Below are 25398 nucleotides of genomic sequence, written 5' to 3'. Positions count from 1 at the left end.
GCCAGCTTGCTCATAATCATTAATTACTTACAATCATTACGTCAAGAGTAACTTCAAGCATGCTAGCAGTAACCAATAGTAAGCGCATAAGTATGTGCAATTTTTGTAATTGTGCTGCATAAGTATGCTCTTAAATATCCTATAGTATGGCCAGCTAGAAATGTAGTGTAATGGATAGCACACCTCTCTGTAGAATTGGAGTTTCTTAGTTCAATCTAGTGCCGAGCGTTTTTTTGTTCCTAGACTTAATCGCTATAACTGGACATACGACAAACATTCCAACAAACACTAATACTTATATATACATGTATATACAGATGCATTCATGGCAACATCCTAAACAACAATAAAAAACGCATGTTTGTACACGATGCAATTGTCGGATTACAATGAAGAACAGTTTTGCTTTTTCTTCTGCAAAAAGTTTGAAAATATTAGCATTCATTTCTGTTTTTTTGGTATTTTAGAAAATGGCAGTCTCAGTTCAAATCTGTTAGCGCTAAGTACAATGGCAGTCCAGCGTGCTATGAGAGAGCATCAGGTGTGCCGTGAAAACATATTCATATATGGTCCTTTTCAAACTTTATGCATGTTATTCCTGTTCGTTTTTGTCATTAAGCACAGAGAATAACTATGTTCACAATTATTCTAAAGTGCATAATTATTCTAATTATGCAGAAGGTGGTTGATTAACTCAGGTTTTAGAGTGTTAGTTTACTATGCTGAATGTCCTGAGCTTGAGTCTCATATACTAAGCAATCTTTTATCCCAACCTACAACCCTGGCTATAGACAGTCAGTCGGACAAACAGTAGGACAGACAATCTTACAGACAGCCAGACAAACAGTCGGACAAACAGTCGGACAGACAGTCGGACAGACAGTCGGTCAAACAGTCGGACAGACAGTCATACAGACAGTCGTACAGACAGTCGTACAGACAGTCGTACAGATAGTCGTACAGACAGTCGTACAGACAGTCGACAGACACGTCTCATGGCAAATATTCTAGTAAAGGTTCTGCTAGTACTCTGATCGCTGACTAGTATTTTATCTTCTGTCACAGATTGGACACAACGAGTAGGATGTTTCAGAGAACTAGGTGGACATCTGCTAAAAGACTGATCTTTGGATCACTCCTATGCTTGTCTCAAGATGGCTTTGATAAAATTAGCCTCTTCGCTGTAGTCACCGATCGGGATGAAATCGAAAAAGGTTAATATATTTCCATATACATCTTTTTATAACATTATTGATGATATATTCAATTCATAACTCTAATTTTTACTCTTAGCTGGAGAATTCAGAATCGAGTTTCTTCCTGACTCACAGAGAGCGTTTGATCAGCTAGCAAATAAAAAAACTCCTTTCATTGCTGTGGAGTCGACGGCGTATTTTGAGTCTTACAAACACGTGCTGAAGGGAATACAGGAGTTGTCAGAATCCGAGTTTGCTTTCGCAAAGCACATTGTCAGGTTGGTACATTTGCAGATGCCATCTTGTCTTGTGTTGCATTCTCCATAGCGGAGGTATATAAATAAACATATCGAGCCTTGGTCTGATTTCAAGCATTCAACCTATAAATTGGTCTTTTCAAATGTTTATTACATGAACAGAGATATTTAATAGTTGTACAATAGTACAAAACTGCAACTCATTGTTTAACTCTTAAAAAATCCTCTCAGCCAATACGTCTAGAGTTTATTTTAAAACTAACTCAATAGGATTTTACTGAATAAAAATAATGCCTTCATCACTTTTTACCGTTACTAGATGAATCGGAGCCAAAAAGTTATTTTTTATACTGATTTACATAAACTTTTCAATTATAAAGACTTTTAGAAAAACAGTAAAGATGCAGCGTAAGTTTTGATTTGCTATGGAATGTTGCGATGGCTCTTTTACTACACTCTGAACCTAATGAAACAGGAAACAGTAAAGTACCAACTACAAGCATCAATATAAGCTTTTCAAGATTATATTGTCTTTCCTTTTCTAAGCTGGCTATTGAATAATGTTCTATTGATTCTCTAATATCTGGTTAACTTGCTTACTAAGGGATAAAAATAGCACAAAAAGTTGGTGTTACAGAGTTGAGACGGATGTAGCTCCCCCAGCATACACGTCTATGGAAATGCTCTACAGATTCATTGCAGCAGACAAAGAAGTTACTAAACTAGTTTCAGTCTTTCGAAATTGCAAAAATTGGCCATCAGCAGAAGAGTTGGGCTTCAATGAGTCACAATTCGAAGCCTACAAAATGGCCTTGACCAAAGAGTTTGCTGTCATTCAAGGTAACTGGAACAAAACAACATTAGCATGTATTGGATGTGTCACTTGTTTATGATGAGCTACTGAGTAACACTTGAGAATGTTCTAGAAGACTTCTAGATCATAGGCCACTTATCTATTACAAGGTGGTGGAATAACACTTGAGAATGTTCTAGAAGACTACTAGATCATTTGTCAATTATCTACCACAAGGTAGTAGAATAACAATTGAGAATGTTCTAGAAGACTAATAGATCATAGGCCAATTATCTATTACAAGGTAGTGGAATAACACTTGAGAATGTTCTAGAAGACTACTAGATCATGTGTCAGTTAGCTACTACAAGGTAGTAGAATAACACTTGAGAATGTTCTAGAAGACTAATAGATCATAGGCCAATTATGTATCACCAGGTAGTGTAATAACACTTGATAATGTTTTAGAAGACTACTAGATCACAGGTCAGTTATCTATTACAAGGTAATGGAATAACATTTGAGAATGTTCTAGAATACTAATAGATCATGTGTCAATTATCTACTACAAGGTAGTGGAATAACACTTGAGAATGTTCTAAAATACTACTAGATCACAGGTCAGTTATCTATTACAAAGTAATGGAATAACATTTGAGAATGTTCTACAATACTAATAGATCATGTGTCAATTATCTACTACAAGGTAGTGGAATAAAATTTGAGAATGTTCTAGAATACTAATAGATCATGTGTCAATTATCTACTACAAGGTAGTGGAATAACACTTGAGAATGTTCTAGAATACTACTAGATCACAGGTCAGTTATCTATTACAAAGTATTGGAATAACATTTGAGAATGTTCTAGAATACTAATAGATCATGTGTCAATTATCTACTACAAGGTAGTGGAATAAAATTTGAGAATGTTCTAGAATACTAATAGATCATGTGTCAATTATCTACTACAAGGTAGTGGAATAACAACTGAGAATGTTCTAGAATACTACCAGATCATAGGCCAATTATCTATTACAAAGTATTGGAATCACATTTGAGAATGTTCTAGAATACTAATAGATCATGTGTCAATTATCTACTACAAGGTAGTGGAATAACACTTGAGAATGTTCTAGAAGACTAATAGATCAGAGGTCAATTATCTATTACACAATTCGGCATGATATAAAATTATTTTTTGTAAACAATTTTTTATATAGTTTGGCTAGTGTTACCACATTTTTGAGCCATTTTCGACCATCATGTCTCTTAAACCATTTGTAAACGGTACACAACTTTCTTTGCCTGACCTGTATGTTAATGTTTGTGATAATTATGTTAGTGTTTGTAATAATTATGTTAATGTTTGTAATAATTATGTTAGTGTTTGTAATAATTATGTTAATGTTTGTAATAATTATGTTAATGTTTGTAATAATTATGTTAATGTTTGTAATAATTATGTTAGTGTTTGTAATAATTATGTTAATGTTTGTAATAATTATGTTAGTGTTTGTAATAATTATGTTAATGTTTGTAATAATTATGTTAATGTTTGTAATAATTATGTTAGTGTTTGTAATAATTATGTTAGTGTTTGTAATAATTATGTTAATGTTTGTAATAATTATGTTAATGTTTGTAATAATTATGTTAGTGTTTGTAATAATTATGTTAATGTTTGTAATAATTATGTTAATGTTTGTAATAATTATGTTAGCGTTTGTAATAATTATGTTAATGTTTGTAATAATTATGTTAATGTTTGTAATAATTATGTTAGTGTTTGTAATAATTATGTTAGTGTTTGTAATAATTATGTTAATGTTTGTAATAATTATGTTAATGTTTGTAATAATTATGTTAGTGTTTGTAATAATTATGTTAGTGTTTGTAATAATTATGTTAGTGTTTGTAATAATTATGTTAGTGTTTGTAATAATTATGTTAGTGTTTGTAATAATTATGTTAATGTTTGTAATAATTATGTTAATGTTTGTAATAATTATGTTAGTGTTTGTAATAATTATGTTAGTGTTTGTAATAATTATGTTAGCGTTTGTAATAATTATGTTAGCGTTTGTAATAATTATGTTAGCGTTTGTAATAATTATGTTAGCGTTTGTAATAATTATGTTAGCGTTTGTAATAATTATGTTAGTGTTTGTAATAATTATGTTAGTGTTTGTAATAATTATGTTAGTGTTTGTAATAATTATGTTAGTGTTTGTAATAATTATGTTAGTGTTTGTAATAATTATGTTAATGTTTGTAATAATTATGTTAATGTTTGTAATAATTATGTTAGTGTTTGTAATAATTATGTTAGTGTTTGTAATAATTATGTTAGTGTTTGTAATAATTATGTTAGTGTTTGTAATAATTATGTTAGTGTTTGTAATAATTATGTTAGTGTTTGTAATAATTATGTTAGTGTTTGTGTTTATTATGTTAGTGTTTGTAATAATTATGTTAGTGTTTGTAATAATTATGTTAGTGTTTGTAATAATTATGTTAATGTTTGTAATAATTATGTTAGTGTTTGTAAAAGCTGTAAAGATCATACTAACAGTTTGTTTCATGCAGGGCCTCCCGGCACAGGAAAAACCTTTATCGGTCTCAAGATCGTCGAAATGCTGTTAGATAATCTGTATGGCATTTCCTCCACAGACCAGGAAACAACCGATTCTGGTCTGTATTTATGTGGTGCATTGCATTGTTAGTTATTTTGTAGTTAATTGCAAGCCTACCTCAATTTTGTAACTTCTTCAGAGCCTGTTTTGACTGTTCAATACATGAAACTTTCACTATCATCTAGAATACTGACTCTCTTTTGCCTTGTTATCAAAAACTTTACGTATTAACTACTGTGAGGCCTCTACTTACGAAATACTCTAAGGAAAAGTTTTTCAAATTACGAGTAGTCTTTTCATGAAAATTATGCGCTAACTTACGGCAGATGTTTTTAGATACAAAAGAGTGAAAGGCCTTTCATACTTTGACCCGTTTGTTATTTTCATGCCTTAGCTCACTTGCTTCCCATCGTATGACTTGGAACATGCCTTACCAGAGCAGCCATGTTTTAAAGAGCAGCCATGTTTTAAAGTGCAGCTATGTTTTGAAGGGCAGCCATTTTTAAGAGAGAAACCGGTTTTTAACCAAGTTCTATTTAAGGACTTTCTTATTATTGTCGATATTGAGGAGAAAAATGATTGCGAGCTGATAAAACTTAGTTGTTGTATTACATTCAGGGTTAACCATCAGCGATAGAACAATGTCTTGGCGAGAGAGGAGACCGAAGAGACTTAACCAAGTACTCATAGTCTGCTACACTAACCATGCTTTGGACCAGTTCCTAGAAGGAATGCTCAAATTCTGTTCCATCGAAGGTAAGACAGTTATTGCGTATTCAATATTCCCTTTATGCTTTGGTTATCATTGAGTTCAGGAATTATAAATATTGAAGGCTGTATTCATATATTTGCGTGATGTAAATGTGCCATAAACATAAATCATAAACATTAACACAAAGGCGAGGTACATATACACATGGAAGATCAAATTTTCTGTTGATTTTCTCAAGTTGAACTCAAGTTCTTTTCACAGACATGGTTCGAGTTGGAAGCAGAAGCAAAAGTGAGCGACTTGAAAGCTGCAACCTCAAAAAGCGAACAACTAAGTCCACAGGTCAACTAGGAATATCTTTCTTTCAATACCGTGAAGAATTGCATAGTTTTATAGTAAGTTAATACATGGCACTATGATGAGATAGGATCTTTGCCAGCTGAAAAGTAATTTTCACACAAATGGTAGGTTAGAAGAAACCTTTACAAACCATCACTAGATTATCAATTATCAACCATTGGCCAAAATTATTGACCAATTATACATATACATGTATATAACTATTATATATATAATTAGATATATATAATTATTATATATATAATTAGATATATATAATTATTATATATATAATTAGATATATATAATTAGAGATATTTATATATATATATATTTAGATATATATAATTTGATATATATAATTAGAGATATATATATAATTAGAGAGATATATATATATATTTAGATATATATAATTACTATATATATAATTAGATATATATAATTAGAGATATATATATATATAATTAGATATATATATATAATTAAAGATATATATATATGATTATGTATATATATATATATATCTCGGTGTTTGTCTGTCGTGTGCCCAGTTATAGTAATTCAAATCTATGAGTGAACAATCTGCTTCACATTGGATTTGAACACGGAACCTCCAGGGCTGCAATCAGGCCTGCTAGACGACTAGACCAAATGACTACATCGCTATACTGTAGAATAATCATGGTCATACTCGTTACATCAGTTGCAATACACCCTTCTAGAGCGCTTGGGAAAATACTATAGGCTATTAGTAGCACGCATGAAAATCATGATCGCGTGAGAGATCATTACTCGTAATAAGAACTATTAAGCTGGCTTCAGACATGGCTCTTACTATATATAGTAAAGAGTTAGACGAGCTTAAGTTACTAGCTTAAGTTACTCAAATTCATTAGGTAAATATTCTATTACTCATTCCAACGACTGGCGTTCATCTAGTTTACATACAAATATCTACAATATTTTATATAGATCACATCAACACTAACATTAATACATTAATATATCACATTTTATTGTGCTATATTTTATTACACTATATTATATTTTGATTATGCTTTACTACACTACTCTATGTTATACAGTAGATGCCTAAACAACGTAATAATCTGTTGTGAGAACGTTTACGCTATAAGGATTTTACATTAAATGAAGCGCAAAATACATATAAATTGCTTAATCCGTTTTATGAGCTTTCCAAGCTCACTCATTTATCCTTTCATAACGAACAAAACTGAACTTTTTAATGTTTTCTTATCACTTTTACTTGGTCATTAGTTAGACATTGGTTAGGCAATTTTACGTTAAGTTGAAGGTGCGCTCACACCTTCAATGCCAATTAAATCAATTTCTTTCTTTACAGCCATGTCTATGGTGCAAAGAAAAAGGTAGAAATGTTGTTTATGTCTAAAATAAAGTTAAAAAATGTATCTTTATCATAATAGGAGTGATGTAGGTCTGTTCGAAGCCAGTGCTAGAGACTACGGTAAAATATTACTTTCCACGGGACTCATGACATTCAGTTTGGTAGACTGACACTCTAACCCCTGCACCAATTGCCCTTTTTATGGCCTTTAGAATAATTGTGCAGCTGCTTAGTCTCTGTGTTTTATCGGCACACCCTATGATATCTCACCACTTGCTAGATTGCTCGGGTAAGTAAGAGTATATATATTAGACACTCCAGATACTCCTATATGGGAATATACATACATGTACATACTATATGTATTAATATTCCCATGCGTACATATATATATAAATTTCTCAAAGTCCGTCTGTCATCCTTCAGTATGTCCAGCTATAGCTATTTTTAGAATAGCTGTAGCTGGACAACGCTAACGCAATGTCATGGCGTACCGTCATTAGAAGCCTAGCGCTTGTTAACTAGCTTACCGGAATTTTCCATTGGCAATGTGCCAGGCTAATAGCAAATGACGGGCAACTCTCAGCACTTCTCATTGTTTATAAGTTGATTTTTAATACTATTTTCCATTGGCATTGTGCCAGGCTAATAGCAAGTGGTAGGCAACTCTCATCACTTCTCATCGTTTGTAAGCTGATTTTTAGTGCTCGGGCAATGCCGGGAGGCACAGCTAGTGTGCATATATTTGTAGAATAATGATCTTCAGACTTTTCTAGACTCAAATGCAAAAAAGTTAATAAGTTGCAGAAAACTTGGCATTACTCATTTTACTTCATATGCTAAGATGGCAAATTAGTCATTATGCTGTTATATGCTATATGTCATTCTGCTATATGTCTTACATGAAAACAATGTTGTTGATTAAATGGGATACTTAGTAACTACACATAATACAATAGATTAAAAACAAAATGGATTCTTTCTTTAATTAATTTTTTGTATAATATTTTTGGCTTGTGACACTGCCAAGAAATAATAATAAGCCTAGGTGGTAATTAGAAAAAAAAACATATCGGATAGTACCAGCGTGAGCATGATTACAGTTGATGCCTTTAGACTACTGCAATAGTAACTTCCTTATGTCATCATTTGGATAACTTTACTAGGAAAGAAGAGATAACTCAACAAGAAAAGAGGAGTGGTTATGAATGTGAGTTACCCTATTCCTGTTGATGACCAGAGCTGATAGCAGCACAAGAGAGTGGCCTAGTGGTCTAGAACACCTGACATGCAACAACAGGTTGGGATTCCATACCCAAAAAAGGTCACTGGTCATGACAGCAATGACATCAAACCTTAAACAGTTTTTTCAACTGGGTGTGTCTCCAGTTGTCAAGTTTCCCTTGCCACTAGGTTCAGACATGTTTAGCCAAGATCACAGAGCTATTGTTTGCGCTAAAATGCTCTTAAAAACCCGCACAGCCTCTGCTAAGCAAACAGCTTATTCGGTCTTCCACGGATTGCTGATACAATTGCTGTTGACGACAAGAGATGGGAGGTTCACCACTGCTTTTCCACAACAGGGAAGAATAGTAGAGAGTTGACTATTGCCATCTAAAATATTTCTCATATTTTGTAGAATGGTAAGACCATTGAAAAAGCGCTAGCTGAAATGAAAAGCACTAAAGAGGCTATTTTAATGTACGAGCATCCAGGGCTATTCGAGGATTTTCCTGAATTCTTCAGCCAATTAGCCTACTACGCTGCAGAACTGAAGGATCAGAACAAGGATGGTGATGCTATGGTTCACTGGCTAAATATTGGTAAAAGTTTAAATTCCTTTCTGTGTGTGAAACTGCTTCTGTGTGATCCTGCGCTAGCTTGCTGACTTGTTTTTTGTATCATTCCAAACTTACATTTGCTTGAAAAATATATTGCAAAAAAACCCATGCCACACTTACAGTTACATGCTACACTCCAGTTCTAAGTAATCCATAGAAATATCAACATACTTTACCTTCGCTATTTTGGTCGTAACTCAAAAACTTTTTGTTTGATACTTATGACCATGGAATAAAAAGTTATCAGAAGAAAATTCTCCACAAAATGGTGCAAATACTGGCCAAATTCTTACATTAAATTAACGCTGAGACTAAATTCTAAATGACATTAATTCTTTCATAGGGTTGTGATCAAGTTGACGTGGTTTTAGTGACGAGTACGACTAGGAAGGTCGATCGTCGGAATAATCAAAACTAAACTGTGACTAGTCACAAAGGTTTAAACTCAGCCCATCCCGATGTCTTAAAATTTGTTTGTAAGGTAGTTAACAAGCAAATTTGAAGACCATAGAATGTTTAAATGCCTGATTACAATATTTGTCAGATGCAGTGTTCTAGAGTCAAGAGCCGCCATTGTCATGGCGTATGGAAAGCTGATTTTTAACTCTAAAGTTGTTTTTTTTTCCAAGTTTTAAAAGCAGCACGATCAAAATAAGCAAGAATCCTATTATTCTAATGTTTTTTTGAAGTGGTCCTTTGTTCAAGTCTGTCTTATACTTTGATGTCTGTAAAGAACCTTTGAAAAAAGTTGACCCTGGTTACATTAATGTCACTACATCCTTGAAAGTGTTAAACATATCTTTCAATCAAGTACAAATATTTGTTAGATTAATTTTCAAGGTTTCCTTTTGTCTTACTGCAAATTATTTTTCAAAAGACTGCTTTCACTGCTGTACAGATGAAAAATCTATAGTGTTGTTATATTTTCCAGTGAACTCACAGTTCTCCGTTTTCACTAAGTCACTAATGTTTATCACTACATGATCAATATTTATCTTTAAAGCCAGCAAAATTACTCTTGCTCAATAAGCATGTAAATTTCAACCTTTTATTGACTTTGCTTTGTTAAACTCTTCTAGTAGTTTAGTTCATTCAAATATCTTGTTGTGTTGGTGATTGATAGAATTGGATTATCCTACCAATTACTCTACAATGTACCGGGAATGGCTGTTTATTATCGAACACAGATGGGCTGCTTCAAGTAGTGCTAATAGCTCCTAGATAAGGTCTGATCTTGATTATTGGCTGTATTAATCAATTTATCTTGTTGATAATGTAACTAAGATCTTGCAATTGTCTTTCCAAGATGCTGCAATTTAAAATTACAGCTTCAAAGAAAATGAAATTCCTAAGGTAAAAAATGTCAAAGGGTTTTCCCATAACGCAACATTTATTTTAAGAACAAGAAACAGATATAATAGTCATACCTTTAGACTAAATTATAAGAATAAAAAATTAAATATCTGATACTTAAAATATAGTCATCCTCTTGTTCTCTTGGTAATCGACTCTTCGGCTTGCTTTGCTGACACATCTGTCGGCCATGATGATGCTGTATTGGAAGAGTGAGGATTATGTGTGAATATTCATTTTTTTATATTGATTCAGCATTAGCTGTAGTGTCCAGGAGTGAAACTATATGTTTCAGGTCTTTGAATTTAAAACTTGTAGTTTTGAGGGCTTCTGCCTACTTCTTGTTGGTTTCCATCAGCGGAGATTTCAACATGTGTAATCTGTAATCCTAATCGCAGGTCTGGTGTAGATTGGTACCAGATGCGGATCTTGAGATCACATGACACAAGTTGTTATAGTCTGAGCTGTAGTTATAACTAGAATCTTTTGGTGATTATCTGAGATTGTTTTATGCCACATTTGCAATGTCCTAATAGTACAATGGGTAGGTTGAATCTGGAAGCTGGCTTGTAATGGTGATCATCTCATCTCCGGAATTTGTAGCTGCTGTAACTATGGCAATCTTTGATGAAATTTGCAATGATAATGTAACTTGTTAATCTCTTTATGTCAATCTGTACATGGCTGATATTAGATATCACAATCTTAAGAGAACATTTGCTTAGTTCATTTAATAATTATACAGCTTCAATGAATCTGAGGTGAGGCAACTTTAAAAAGACTTCTATGGGGTCAAGTCATTTTACATGTTTTTAATTTTATTAGTGTCTTACTTGGGATTCTCTGCAATCCATAAGCTCATTCACTTGTTAGTAGCATGTCTTAAGTTGACTTATTTGAAATTTTATATCTTACTTGAGCTATCATGCTTTGTTTCACGTGATTGTTTTAAGATACTGGAACTGCAGTACGAATCCAAATTTAACAGTGCTACAACTTTATTTTGACTATATACTCAAAAAGTTTTTGTTCATCGAATTCAAATTTGAATCGCTCAACTTTGTGACAATAGTATAAATTGTATAAATTGTTAAACTCATATTAAATCAGTAAACGCATACACTATTTCATCTATGTCTACTCAGATCAAACAGTTGTTCAGGAAAACACATTTTGATTACAGATTCAGCTACCGACCTTGAAGAGTCACCAGAAATGAAGCAAGAGAGTGGCTCTATGTCTCCCACATCCAGGCTTTCTGAAGATTTCATTGGTAATAGAGAATATTAATTGAAATATGGCAGTACTAGTAGTAGTAGTTCTAGATTGCAACTAGTACTAGGTTTATTCTAATATTACTAGGCTACTAGAAGCACTAGGTTGCCAGTAGTACTAGGTTACTAGTAGTTCTAAGTTACTAGTAGTACTAGGTTACTAGTAGTTCTAGGTTGCTAGTAATACTAAGTTACTGGTAGCATTAGTAGCTTTATTAACCCTTTCACTGCCAAGCTTGTACAAAATCGGGTATCTGTCAAGTGCCAGCCATTTTACCGAAAATTGCCGGTATTGCTTCATGATATGTAAACAGTATTTTTCCCAATTTCAATCTATATCTAGAACACTTTTGTTACATATTTTAATTTGCCAACATTTTAACCATCATTGCTATGCCAAAATTCAATGGATCTATACTTTGTGCGATGATAAATCTGTGTGATACTATGATCGATGCGAAGCTAAAACGACCTTCCATGTTTCTTACTCTTACAAAATTATTACTTTCACCACTTTCAGAGACAGTACTGCTGCTTTAACTATCTGTATAATCATGAAAATTTGAATCTGATTTGGGTATAAGGTCATTAACATAACTAATTACCTGTTTTCTAACTCGCGCGCGGTAATTAATGAACTCAAACAAAAAATGTTCGTTATTAAATTAGAAATTCTCAAATAAAAGATTTAAATTGCTTTGTTATTTTAGGCTAATTTTATAGACAAATCTTCGGACAACACTGTCAATTTCATAAAAATCTTAAAGACCATGGGTTATGCTGTCAACGAATAATAAAATTAGGTAACTACGCAACTGTTGGGGAAGTCGCAATAATGCGTCTACGGCAGTCGTCCCACGAAAACGCATTTATGCGTCTACGGCAGTGAAAGAGTTAAGCACAGACAGTACTGTACTCACATTATTATAGAAAGTTGTGTGAGGTCTTGATGTACAGCTCTACAGGTAGTTGATCACTCTTTTAACAGAAATCGAAGGAGATCGAGAACTTGCGAGTCGAAAACTTGACTTGGATGATGATGATGATGATGATGATTCTGAATGGCAGAAATCTTCTTCTTCGACAAGATCTTCAGGCAAGTGCATAATTTTTGAGAAAATTTAAACCAAATTAATTGCAGTCTGTAATCTTAACGTGTTAACCAATTGCATAGCAAAGTCATGGTCACCAAGCTTTATTTGGTACACCTCGACACTTTTGCATAACCTCTCTCTCTGTTTTTCTGCTATTTCCCTAGTTGGAGTAGGATGTCTGCTTGCACATCAGTACGTCGTTAGATGTTTCATAGCCCTATCCTAGATCTACACAGTATACATGAAAGATGGGCCGACCAATGGCATAGGTGGAACTGGGTTGCATGTTACCAGCTGCAAATTGCTCAATCTGACCTTAATAGAATGAAAATAATAGATAACAACTAGCCTTCATTAGGCAATACTAAATGCAAACATTATTAAGAAAATAACCAAATGTGTATAAAAAATACAAAAACAAAACCTCGGTATGCATGATGGACCTTTTACCAACTAAAGTTACCAGACATGATGCCTGTTAACAAATAACAGCTTTTTTAATTGAATTCTAACTGAATGAAGTTGTTGAAGCCTAGATGACACATCAGTCAAACCTCAACATACAAAGTTAATGAAACCAAAGGTACGGCCACACGTAATGATTTTTCCGTTAGCTCTGCCCGAATTCACGAAGCAAATGAAAATCACAGAATTATTCAGTTGAAATTCACAGAATTTTCAGAGCTGTGCATGCATACCAAAACTGTTGACTAAACGCTTTTATTTGGCTAAACTAATTATTAGCGATCGCCATTCTATCAGCTTTTGCGATTAGTATTATAGTCCAAGACATGTATTACACCACACAATAGAAGTAACAGCGTAATTCAACATAATACAAACGATGCAACTGCCTAAATTGCGCTATTGTTAGTTCTTTATGGTTTGAACAGCATGGCTGCAAATCGTTAATTTTTTAATAACAATTTATTTTTAGCAGAAAAAGTTCCGTTATAAAAAGAGTTGCCATCTTTAGTGCAATCAAATCAGTTGCATCATATTTACTATGCGAAATCGCGTTAGCATTTTTCTTGCGTGTCATGTTATGTGTTGTGTGTTATGTGAATTTCAGGCAAATAATTTTGTGTTTTTTGTTCATTTCGTGATTTCAGTCAGAACTAATGAAAAAATCGTTACGAGTGGCTGTAATCTTTAATCAATCTTAGCTTAATCTTTTGAACTTTTCAAATTTAATCTCAAAACTTTAATTATATCATCATTGACCAAGATTTTAAATTGATTCGTAAAATAATTTTGTAAATAAGTAATTTTAGTAATTTATTTGAAGGTGAGGAAGGATTCCAGCTGGTACGATCAAAGAAGACCATTCGATTAGCCTCCAAGAAAATTCAGGAAAAGATAAAAAGCTCAGATGTTATGACAGATGACAAGGTGGAAGAGCTGCGTGCTTTGATCTCAAAGGGAAAGCTGGATATTACCTCTGATCTTTCTGAAGATGACAGGTAAGCAGATGTAATAGGCAGATGCAACTGGCTTTGTAAAAATTAAACTTACTTTACTTCTATCCTGATAAATAAACAATATATTATATATATTTATTTATCAATGTTATAAATATTGTAAATGTAATAATAAACTCTACATTATAAATAATAAAAAATGTTATCATAATATTTTATATTATGAATACTATATTATTAACCCTTTTGCGACCGCGGGCTTACGGCTGGAAATTCCCCAGCGCACCGGTGCATTTACGATGGCGATTTGAGCCTTCAACACCACTGCGTAAAAACTGCATCAACTTTCTTCAAAATTGAGGTAGTTGCATAAATTAACATGCATAGGAATTCTGAGAAATTTCTCTACGAGCTGATACTTTTTTAATGTAGTTAGCTTGCATTTGCTTACCTGCAAGAGTTGCAATTCGTTGAAGCTACTAGTTTTTTTATGTTTGTACGTCATTTTCAATTGTATTTTATATTTACTAAAAGCAATTGGCAATGTTGTATAAATAATTCTTGCATGGATTCATATGTTCACAACAATTTGCAAAAAAATTTAGTCGTCCAAGAGCATTGAAAGCGGAGTTATGAGCTCCGATGTATAGCGGGAGCGCCACTGAAAATGCTCGAGACGCCATGTCCATAAGCAGTGCAAGACAGTCATCTGACAAGGTTGCTCCAACTTTCGTGCAAATTGGTACAAAACTGCAAATGAATATGCATCTGAAAGCTGAGACATTTTCCTGCAGAATGAGATTTTTTCCTCCACACAGCTTGCAAAAACTTTGCAGCTAGACATCTATATATACGCAGTTACAATTTTTTGCTCTGAATTTTTATGCATTTCTTGAGACTAGATTTATGTAAAAAATTTGCATATAAAGTCATTGCACAGATTCATGTGTGCTGCAGCAAAGATTAGCTGGTTGTGTGCAAGAAGAATCAAGTCGTGAGCCTATATTCACACATTTGGTAAAGCAGCAAAAGACAGGAAGCAACATTTATTATGAGCAGAAACAGCAAATCATGGACTGCTAGATTGCAGAACAATATGAGAACTGAACTATTTGATTAGACTGCTGCTCTGAAGATGGCAGTGTGCAACAAATACAGCACACCAATGCACAACTAATACAATAGATTAGCAAATGTATGTACAAAAGCTAGCAATACAAAGCAGTGAAGCATTTGCAAAAACTAAATAAAATACCATTTGTAAATCAATTTAGTTAGCATGGTAAGGATCAAAACATGACTCGCACAAAAATATTCCACAAGTGACTCTGCTGCCAGTGCATTCAGCTTGCTCATCGACGATGTATACAGACAACTGGTGCACATAGCCAGAGACAGCAACGGAAAGCAAATAACATGATTCCAAATTTAGACCTTTTAGATGGAATATGCTGTCTGAAGTTGAGCCAGCTTTTCCATGCCAGCAAGCTTTCATCTACAAATATAAATTTATCAGATAGAAAAACAGGATAGAACCAGTCCCATGTCATGGCAAAAACATTTTTTAATTTGAACAATTTATTGCCAGCAGGGTCTTCAAAATTGTCAATAAAGTGTAAACTTGCTTTTAATTTTCTTTCAATTTTTAAACTAATTAAAAATCAGCGTAGATAATAAAGGATTGTGGACCAGTAAGGCAACAGAGTAGGCTTTTTGAGAATACCTATATGCAAAACTAAACAAGCAACTCGCCAAATATTTATCATCAACAGGCTCCGAAGCATGGCAATGTTTTTGAAGGCCATATTTATTCGTTTTGTTAAATATAACATTTATCATGGCCGATGTTTAAAAAGCTTCGAATAATAAAAACACTTACCTGTTTAAGAATTCAAACTTATACTCAGCAAAATGTAATTCTTTTGGTTTTAAATCAGCTCCTCTTTGATATCCGTCCTTATTTGCCGTTTCAACGCTGGCCGTTTCAGTCTCACTTTCGCAATCCAATTCATTCTGTTGATTTTTTTTTTACTTTCATCGTCTTCCTCACATTTTTCTGGTCTAAAATCCTCTTCTCCACTTTCAAACCAGTCGGTATCTTCCTGTAAACGAATTTTTTTAGCAGCGCCTCAAATATCGCGTCCGAATTATTGATGATCAGCTTTCCATAAAGAACGTTCAACTTCTAACAACGTGTTCTTTTTGCACATGCGTAGAAAGGACTAATTATAGCACTAAAATAATAGTATGATATTTTTTAAAACTCCTCAAATTATTAATTAAAAATTTTAGGGCCGCTTTTAAAATAAATAAATGAATTTAAAAAAGACCTATCGAAGACTCAGATCTGACAGGCAATTACGGGTTTGGTACGCTGAGACTGCGCTCTCAGCCCGTCAGATTATGAGAACGGTGTGGAAAAGGTTAAATGTCGTACATATAAATATATTGCATATAATAATTATATTATATTTGTACTATTATAAGCATTATATAATGTTATTATAATATATATTATAATATTATTATTTAGGATATTATATAATATTGTGTATACTATATTTATTGACATGTATTTAGGCCTATTAAAATATTTATAATTTATTATAATATCAATATAATGACTCTCAATATTATGTATATATATTTTAGTGTATATCCATATACTGTATATTCTTTTCGTGATTGAAAACGTTAAATGTGCACTTTTTTATAGTTATTTAATAGAGTGCGAGTATTTATTTTGTTGCTTTACAAAAGGGAACACGATGCTTTTTGACTTTTTTCTGCTATACGAGATCAACGAAAAATTTTACCAAAATTAAAGTTTAATGGTTAGTGTGCCGATTACATCAGAATAATGAAGATGCCAATATGCTGTTCGCCAAAATCCCTCTTACAACGCTTAAAAGAAACACAAAGCTTGCTCATCTATCCCAGTTCAGCATTATTAATTTCAAGTTATAATGAAAACAAAAGCAAAAACAGATACATGATAAAATTGTAGCCGATAAAAAATTTGAAATTCAATTTAGTAAAACACATACTAAAACTTAACGTTAAGTATGTGTTTAGGAAGTTAAATTTATTTAAGTTAATTTCAACGTGTGTATTATGTTTGTCTCGAACGTAAGAAATCTCTACAGTATGTACTGCACATAGTACACTGTAATGTTGCATTTTATTGCATACCATAACAAGTAAATACACTAAATTTACTTTAGGTAGCTACAGCTACTAGGGTTAACATATTATTTCATTACTAACATTTAATATGCACAGTACAGATACAAAATTTTGATGATTTTTACCAGGGGGTGTGTAGCAGTTCACGCGGTCTGCTATGTACATACGTGTACACCCGACAAGCTAATTGTTATGTAATTGCACTTGAGTGCTGTAGCGAAGTGTTTGTGGTGAGCGTTCGATTTCACTGGTGTTTATTTATATATATATTCAAACTTCCATCAACGCTGGCTAATAAGTAACATCGTGAAATCTACAATAACATGTTAATTACGAATAAACACAAGGAAGTTTAAATTCCAGTAAAATAGATATCAACAGTTGCTGAATGAATGTCATTTGAAAGCTTAAAATAAAAGATTATAATAGTAGCTTAAACACAAAATAAAAGATTATAATAGTGGCTTAAACAAAACGAACCTTTGGCTTTCTGTCACATTAGCTTGCCATAGTTTCTGATAATAAAATTCTATGTATTCAACACTTCATTTGCGTTTCAAAGCTAAGCATAATAAGTTCCATTCAGCTTTTAGTGGCTGCAGACGGTTGCTAACGCAACGATCTTTCCCTTAGTCTAAACGGTAAACAAGTCCCCGCCCCCCCATTGATCGTGGTCCGAGGCAGCGGGTCTGTCAAACTCATTAGCCAAGTGATCAAACGAGCGAGCGCTAACTACTGAATATAGATTCTGTATGGATATATGTACACAAATTTGTGGTTGATCAGCCGCCTAGCCTACTATTATTACGGAATTTACTTGACTGATAAACAACACACAATAAAGTCCTTGCTAAAAATATTTTAAAACTGATTTATTTATTTAAGCAGAGTAGTATAGCAGTGGTTATAGTATTAGGAAAAATACAAGTTAAACAGATTTCAAGTTAGCTACACTCCCACCTTAATTTTTCCTTTGCAAAATTTATCAAAAGTTTTAGTTTTATTTTAAAGTGGTTCTAATGTAATTTATAGCATTTTATAGCATTACAGGATCTGCATGCTGTGGAAGTTGGATGGAGGTGATGGTCGTCTCACTCGTCTCTTTGGAGCAGTACTAACTTTTGAATGGGTCTTTCTAAGGTGGAGCCTTTCGTGATGATCTTCCCCTTGCTGTCGATGCCTCGGTTGGACATCTTTATCTTCACTTTTCTTATTTTGCTATCTGTGCTGGCAATCGTCTCCTCAACCATTCCATAAAGCCACTGATTCCTCGGAGTGTTTTCGTCTGTTAACATAACTATGTCACCTTTCTGAATATTGGGTTTTGGGTTCTGCCACCTTTGTCTTTTCGTGATTCTATTCATGTACCCGGTTTTCCACAATGTCCAAAACTCATCAGCAAACTGCTGAACTTTTCGCCACATTTTCCTGCTATAAATGTCTGTACTTCCAAAGTTTCCTGGTGGTGAAGTCACCTCCTTTGCTTTCGATGTGATTAGGTGGTTTGGCGTTAGAATTGGCACCTCTGGGTCATCCATGTGGTTGACTGCTATTGGTTGGCTATTAACAATGGCCATCGATTCATAGAAAGCTGTTCGAAGTCCTGTTGTGTCTAGTCTATTGTGGTATCTTCCGATGCGCATTCCGTCTAAGACAGCTTTCACGCTACGAATTTGACGCTCCCATACGCCACCGGCGTGGCTTGCCTGGGGTGCAGTAAACTTGAAAGTTATTTGTTTATCTAAGAGGAAAGTTCCTAGGGCAGATGTCCTCTTATTTAGAGACTGTAGTTCTTTTGAAAATTCATTGCTCGCTCCGAGGAAGTTGGTCCCTTGATCGCAGTATATAGTGTTTACTGCTCCTCTGAGGCAGATAAAGGTACGAAGGGCATTAATGAAGGAGTCGGTTGTCATGTCATTTAACAGCTCGATGTGTATGGCTCTTGAATAAAGACATGTGATAAGCAGTCCCCATCTTTTTATTTCTGATCGTCTTTCTTTTACAACAAATGGTCCGAAGCAATCTATCCCAATATTCAAGAAGGGTGGTGCAGGCTCGACTCTTTCTAACGGTAGGATTGACATTATTTGCTCCATGGGTTTACCCCGTAATCTTTTGCAGGCAATGCAGTTACTCAGAACGGACTTCGTCAGTCTGGTTACACCTATAATCCAATATCCAGCATTTCTGATGGCACTCAGGGTATATGTTCTACCTTGATGATGCGTGCTGTCGTGATAGTGGCGTACGATCAAGGATGCTATGTGGGCGTCACGTGGCAAGATTATTGGGTGTTTTTCTTGGTAATTTAGGCTCTGCGAATTCTGTAGCCTTCCACCTACTCTCAGAATTCCTGTTTCATCGACGAATGGGTTTAGTTTAAACAGAGTGTGTTTTTTGCTCAGTCGCTGCCCACTCTTTATCAAGGTGTAAGAATCTTCGAAGTGATGCTTTTGAACTTCGCAGATGATCTTGTTTTCGGAGGTGCGGCCGTCTTCTACAGAAATTGGTTTTATGGACCATGATTTAGTACAATTTTTTTGAATGTTCCTAATTGTGCTAATAGAGCGCACGAGTCTGGTCCATGTTGAGAATTTAGCAAACCTAGTGACAACTGTAGTAGGCTGCCTGACGTTTGCAGTTTTTGACACTTTTAGTTTTTTTAGCTCGGGATCTTTTGGGTCTAGAACTTCAGAATGTTGCTGATTTAGCTTGTACTGATCAATGGTTGCAGCCTTCAGGAAGTCGGGTCCAGAGAACCACGCCGAATCTGCCAATTGATCACATGGTTTTCCTCTCGATGCAATGTCTGCTGGGTTGCAGTGTCCCGGTGTGTGATTCCATTGTTTGATTTTTGTTTCAGAAGTTATGATCCTGATCCGATTGTGAACGAATGTGTTGAATCGTCTAGAGGCGTTAGATATCCAGCCTATAACAATTTTTGAGTCCGACCAGAAGAACTCATCGTATTTCATATCTAACTGCTCACGAAGCGTTTTGCTAAGTTGTGTTGCCATGACGGCGGCCACAAGTTCCAGACGTGGTGTTGTAAATAAGCCTTTCGATGGTATCACTCTTGATTTTCCTACAAGAAATGCCACGTGTACATGACCATTGTCGTTAACTTGGCGGATATAAGAGCATACTCCAATTCCAACATCACTTGCATCACAGAAGTGATGCAGTTCAGCTCTGACGACTTTACCGAAATCTTTTGGCTTGAAGCATCGTGGTATGTTGATTCGTTCTAATGCTGGCAGTTGGGAGGTCCATTTGTTCCATTTAAGAGATATCTCTTCGGGTATTTGCTCGTCCCAGCTAACATTGGCTTTGTTTATCTCTTGCAGGATGTTTTTGCCAATTAAAGTGTACGGAGCTATAAAACCAAGGGGATCGTACGATTGGCCAACGATCGAGAGGATTCCTCTTCGTGTGCTTGGTTTTTCCTGGATCTTGTTCACGAACTTGAATGTGTCGAACTCCATCGACCACTGTAGGCCCAGGGTTCTTTGTTCGGGAAGTGAGTTTGCAAGTAGGTCTTTGTCGTGTACTGATCTTTCAGATTCGGGGAGAGATGAGAGAACTTCCACGCTATTGGATGAAAATTTATGTAGTCTCATGTTACCCTTTTTACAAATTTCTCGAGATTCTGCAATAAGGCTAACGGCTTCTGTCTCTGAAGCTACACTGGTGATGCCATCATCGACATAAAAGTTGCGATTGATAAATGCTGCCGCTCTCTTGGAAATGCTGCTATGATCTGTTGCAATCTTGCGTAATCCGTATGTGGCCACAGCAGGCGACGACTTGGCACCAAATAGGTGCACCTTCATTCTGTAGGTTTTTGGTTGGCCTTCTTCGTTGTACCACAGGAACCTTAGATAATCTCTGTCGTTAGGCGCTACCAAAAAATTATAAAACATTTTTTGAATATCGCAGCTAATAGCCACTTGCTCCCTCCTAAATCTGCAGAGTATCCGAAAGAGGGAGTTCATAAGGTCAGGGCCTGGAAGTAGGTGATCGTTTAGCGATGTTCCTTTGTACACAGCTTTACAATCAAAAACCACTCTTAGCTTTTGTTTTTGAGGGTGTTTTACTGCAAAGTGTGGCAGATACCATCGTTCTCCTGGTTTTGCATCTTCTTCCTGCACTGGCTCCGCTAGTTTTTCCTCTATCAGTTCATTCATAAACTTATGATAATCTGCCCTGAATTGAGGTTGTTTCTGAAACTTTTTGCTTAGACTTTCTTGCCGACTCTTGGCTTGCTCTATGTTGTTTGGGAGTATCGGTCGTTGTTTAAACGGGAGCGGCATCATGTAATTTCCAGCCTCCGTAGTTGTTGTATGCGCCTCTAAGAAGTTCATAAATTGGTAGTCATCTTGAGACAACATATCACTCTCGACCTCGCTGGTATTGGTTTGATAGGTTGTGCATACCTTGTGTTTAGTTCGGCAGGTCTCCTCTACACCGAAAACGGCCCACCCGAGTTCTGACCTGAGTGCATAGGGCTTATTGTCTCCACCTTTGATAGCTTCCAGAGGGAAGAAGGCAGAAGTACAGTTGGCACCAATCAACAGGCTCACGGAGAGGTTCATTGGTGGTGGCAATTTGTCCGCTATCTTTTGCAGGTGAGGGTGATCCAATACGTTGGTGTGATTCGCAAACTCACCGGTCGAGTTTGGGATAGTTTCCCACTCATATGCTGATGGTAATTTAACTTCTCCGCCGTTATAACCTTGAATGATGATGTCTCCGACCATGTTTATCCTACTCAGTTGTATTTCGCCAGTCATTGTTTCGATTTCGATGGGTTTTGTTCCTAGACTCCTCAGTCCTAGTTGTGTCGTGAGATCTTTGGTTATATAAGAATGGTCTGACGCTGAATCAAGGAATGCATAGATCAGAACTTCATTGAGCGGGTTTGAGGCTGAGGATACATACACTGGCATACCCATATTGAACAGCTTGTTTTGGGATGTCGTTCTTGTGTTTTTATTTGACAACTTAATTAAATCCGCACCCTGTAGATCTTGGTATTCCACCGGAGAAATGAGAGGACAATGCTCCGTGCTACTGGTTTTGTTGGAGTTCAGTGTCTGCGCCACTTGTGGTGAGTTGGTGTTTTTAGCTGCATTACCCGGAGTTTGTCGATAATTTAAGTGAGCTGAAGCTGTTTGTTGGTGAGGCGTGGCGTTTCTGGGCCACATGTGTCCTGAATTGTAGTTTCGGTGGTCCGCATTTTGTTGCTCTTCATCCCAGTCTTCTTTTGTTTTATGTAGACATGTGGCATGCCCTGGTCTTCTGCATTTGGAGCAGATGTTTTTTCCTTTACTGCTGCATCTGGCAGCCCCGTGACCAGGTTTAACGCAGATGTAGCACAGCATGTTGTTAGCAATAAACCTCATACGCTGACTGTAGGGCTTTTCCCAAATTTTGAAACATTCTGCCACTTTGTGGCGGGGGTCTTCGCAGTATAGGCAACTTCTCTCTGGTGTATGGTCGACGCTGTTTGTGGCTAAAGATCTGGTGTTATTGGGTCTTGGCCGTTTGTCATGTGCCTTCTCAAGATTTTGCATTAGAGGCTGTGAGCGCATTTCTGCTAAGTCGTCAACAAATGAAGCGAACTCTGCAAATTTAGGGTAACGCATTTCCTTCTTCCGTATACGGTGTGTCGTTGCACCCCACTTTTGATGCGCCCAGTCAGGAAGCACTCTTGCAAATCGTTCGTTGTTGAGTTCCTCGTCTAAGCTCGCTAGGCCTGGAATCGATTTCATGGCTTACTACAGCTCTCCAGGTAGTCGGCATATCTCTGGAGGGCTGGCGTGTCGTTAGCAGAGATCTTTGGCCAAATATCGAGTTTGTTTTTCATTGAACGGGCCACGTCCAATTTGTTCCCGAATCGAGAGGTGAGTTTCTCTCGTGCATGTCGATAGCTCAGCTCCGTACGAATCATAAATTGGCCATTTATGCATTCCCTAGCAGTTCCTTCAACATATTTTTTAAGGTATCTGATCTTTTCAGAGCCGTCTTCGATGCCCATTGAAGAAAGATAACCGTCAAAATCACACTCCCAGTCGTCGAACTCTAGTGCATTGCCGCTAAAGATTTCAGGTTCGATGTCAACCTTTCTAGATCTTTTTATTCCTTGCGTAATTTCGTTCGCTAAAATGCGAATGGAATCGCTCTCTGATATCTCACTGTGAGCATGAGATGCCTGATTGATCTTTTCTTTTACTGAAAGTGCGTCGAGTCGGCTCCATATGCCCGTTTTTCTTGTTGGAGTTTCTGGAGGCGACTCTAGGTTCACTGGTTCAGTTCTTATAGGCTCTTCATACAGTGGCATACTCTGTTGGTAAGGCGTTGATTTAAGTAAGGACGCTCTTAGTGGTGGCTGCGCATTCAAACTGATTGGTGTTGTGAGTGTGGATGTTGCTCCCAGTCGCTGTTGCTGTTTAGGTTTCGATACCAACTCTTCTTCTATATTCCTTTCTGCAAGGTATTCTTCAAGTTTCCGCTGCTCTTCAAGTAGCCTCTCTTTGACTTCCAGCTGTTCCTGTTCTCTAGTTTCTTCTTCTTCAGATGCCATACTCTGCTGTTGTTCCAGGATTCTTTGTGTAATCTTACTGGTTTCACCATTAAAGAATTCAAAGTGTTGTTTTATTTTCATTTCCACTCTATTATCAGATAGCTGAGACAATTTAGCGTAATCAGAGGTAATAGCTGAAGCCTTCGCTTCAATATCAGTTACGCATGCATTGAAAGTTTCTGACAAAACAACACCTTTAAGACAGCTCTTAAAAATAACATCGACCGCTCTTAGCTCTCTATTTATGGAAGCATACAATGAAAATGCTAACTCATTTTTCTGGCTTTCTTTGCCAATTGCAGAAGCTTTGAAGATACGAGTAGGCCTGGTCTTAGCTATGATTTTTACTTCACTTAATGAGTCAGCACTGGTTGTAGGCATAATTGGATCTGCTAATTGATTTTTAGGATTGTCGTCCAGGTCAAGTAAGCTGTTGTTAACTCCAGCCATAATATGATCTAATTGATTTAAGAAGACAATTACTTCGCTTTATAATGAAAGACAGATTAGATCAACCACAAGTTCGTATACAATCTGAGTTAACTAAATTGAGCATACGCTGCTCGAGTCGCAAAGCCGAATTATTTTCATGAACCGTACTCTGGACCAGTTTTGAATGGGTCTGATCACGATAGGCTAAACGACCCAGACCACGATAGAGCAAAGGGAACGAGGTCACACAGGTAGTCAGAGAAAGAACGTTGATTCTAGGTTAATTTAAACACCAATAATATTAGAAGAAATACAAGTTAAAATTTAAGAAAAAATACAATCACTGTCAATGCTAATTTATGAAGTTTATGACATTTACTAAATAACTATTTTAATCAAGTGAAACTTATCCAACAGTTGAATGTCTCGGAGTCCGTTACAGAGTTTGGTGGTGTAGTCCTATATAGTCCTCTCTGTAGTTCACGATATTCAATCTGGCTCGTTGGCTCTGTCTATAGTTTGCAATAATCAGTCTAGCTCGTTTCCCTGTCTGTAGTTTACAATATTCAATCTGGCTCGTTGGCTCTGTCTATAGTTTACAGTATTCAATCTGGCTCGTTGGCTCTGTCTATAGTTTGCAATAATCAGTTAAGCTCGTTTCCTTGTCTGTGGTTTACAATATTCAATCTGGCTTGTTGGCTCTGCCTATAGTTTACAGTAATCAATCTGGCTCGTTGGCTCTGTCTTTAGTTTACGATATTCGATCTGGCTCGTTGGCTTTGTTTCGGTCTGGTAGATAACCACAAAGATTTCACTGTAGCAGTTCACGCGGTCTGCTATGTACATACGTGTACACCCGACAAGCTAATTGTTATGTAATTGCACTTGAGTGCTGTAGCGAAGTGTTTGT

At 35.7% G+C, this 25398-nt stretch overlaps 3 protein-coding genes across 3 annotated transcripts in view; 2 read left to right on the top strand and 1 right to left on the bottom strand.

Moving 5' to 3' along the window:
• The first annotated feature begins 1084 nt into the window (after window positions 1–1084).
• Window positions 1085–12894, top strand: LOC137404911 (NFX1-type zinc finger-containing protein 1-like). Its single transcript, XM_068091138.1, has 9 exons — window positions 1085–1214; window positions 1294–1474; window positions 2091–2293; window positions 4835–4939; window positions 5500–5637; window positions 5855–5988; window positions 8941–9124; window positions 11679–11768; window positions 12758–12894. Exons 1-9 carry the CDS (start codon window positions 1085–1087, stop codon window positions 12892–12894), a joined length of 1302 nt encoding a protein of 433 aa, XP_067947239.1.
• A 1283-nt stretch (window positions 12895–14177) lies between these two features.
• The window catches only part of LOC137403701 (NFX1-type zinc finger-containing protein 1-like), a 65680-nt gene continuing 54459 nt past the window's right edge, over window positions 14178–25398 (top strand). Inside the window, exon 1 of the mRNA XM_068089714.1 lies at window positions 14178–14326. Within this exon, the coding sequence (XP_067945815.1) occupies window positions 14241–14326 (86 nt within the window). The 5' untranslated portion in view covers window positions 14178–14240. The remainder of the gene's footprint in view (window positions 14327–25398) is intronic.
• Window positions 18562–24506, bottom strand: LOC137404064 (uncharacterized). The gene is given in 2 exon segments (XM_068090220.1): window positions 18562–23249; window positions 23252–24506. Coding segments are annotated over 2 exon segments (5943 nt in total).

The sequence above is a fragment of the Watersipora subatra genome, chromosome 9 (genome assembly GCF_963576615.1).
Source record: "Watersipora subatra chromosome 9, tzWatSuba1.1, whole genome shotgun sequence".
Classification (NCBI taxonomy): Eukaryota; Metazoa; Bryozoa; class Gymnolaemata; order Cheilostomatida; family Watersiporidae; genus Watersipora; species Watersipora subatra.
Note: the sequence above shows the minus strand (reverse complement) of the source record. Positions and strands in the feature narration are given on the sequence as shown.

Excerpts from the sequence above, each read along its gene's own strand:
- LOC137404911 (XM_068091138.1), top strand. The coding sequence starts at position 1,085 with ATGTTTCAGAGAACTAGGTGGACATCTGCTAAAAGACTGATCTTTGGA. Across the intron at positions 1,475-2,090 it reads TTCGCAAAGCACATTGTCAG|AGTTGAGACGGATGTAGCTC; the intron begins GTTGGTACATTT and ends TTGGTGTTACAG. Across the intron at positions 5,638-5,854 it reads CAAATTCTGTTCCATCGAAG|ACATGGTTCGAGTTGGAAGC; the intron begins GTAAGACAGTTA and ends TTCTTTTCACAG.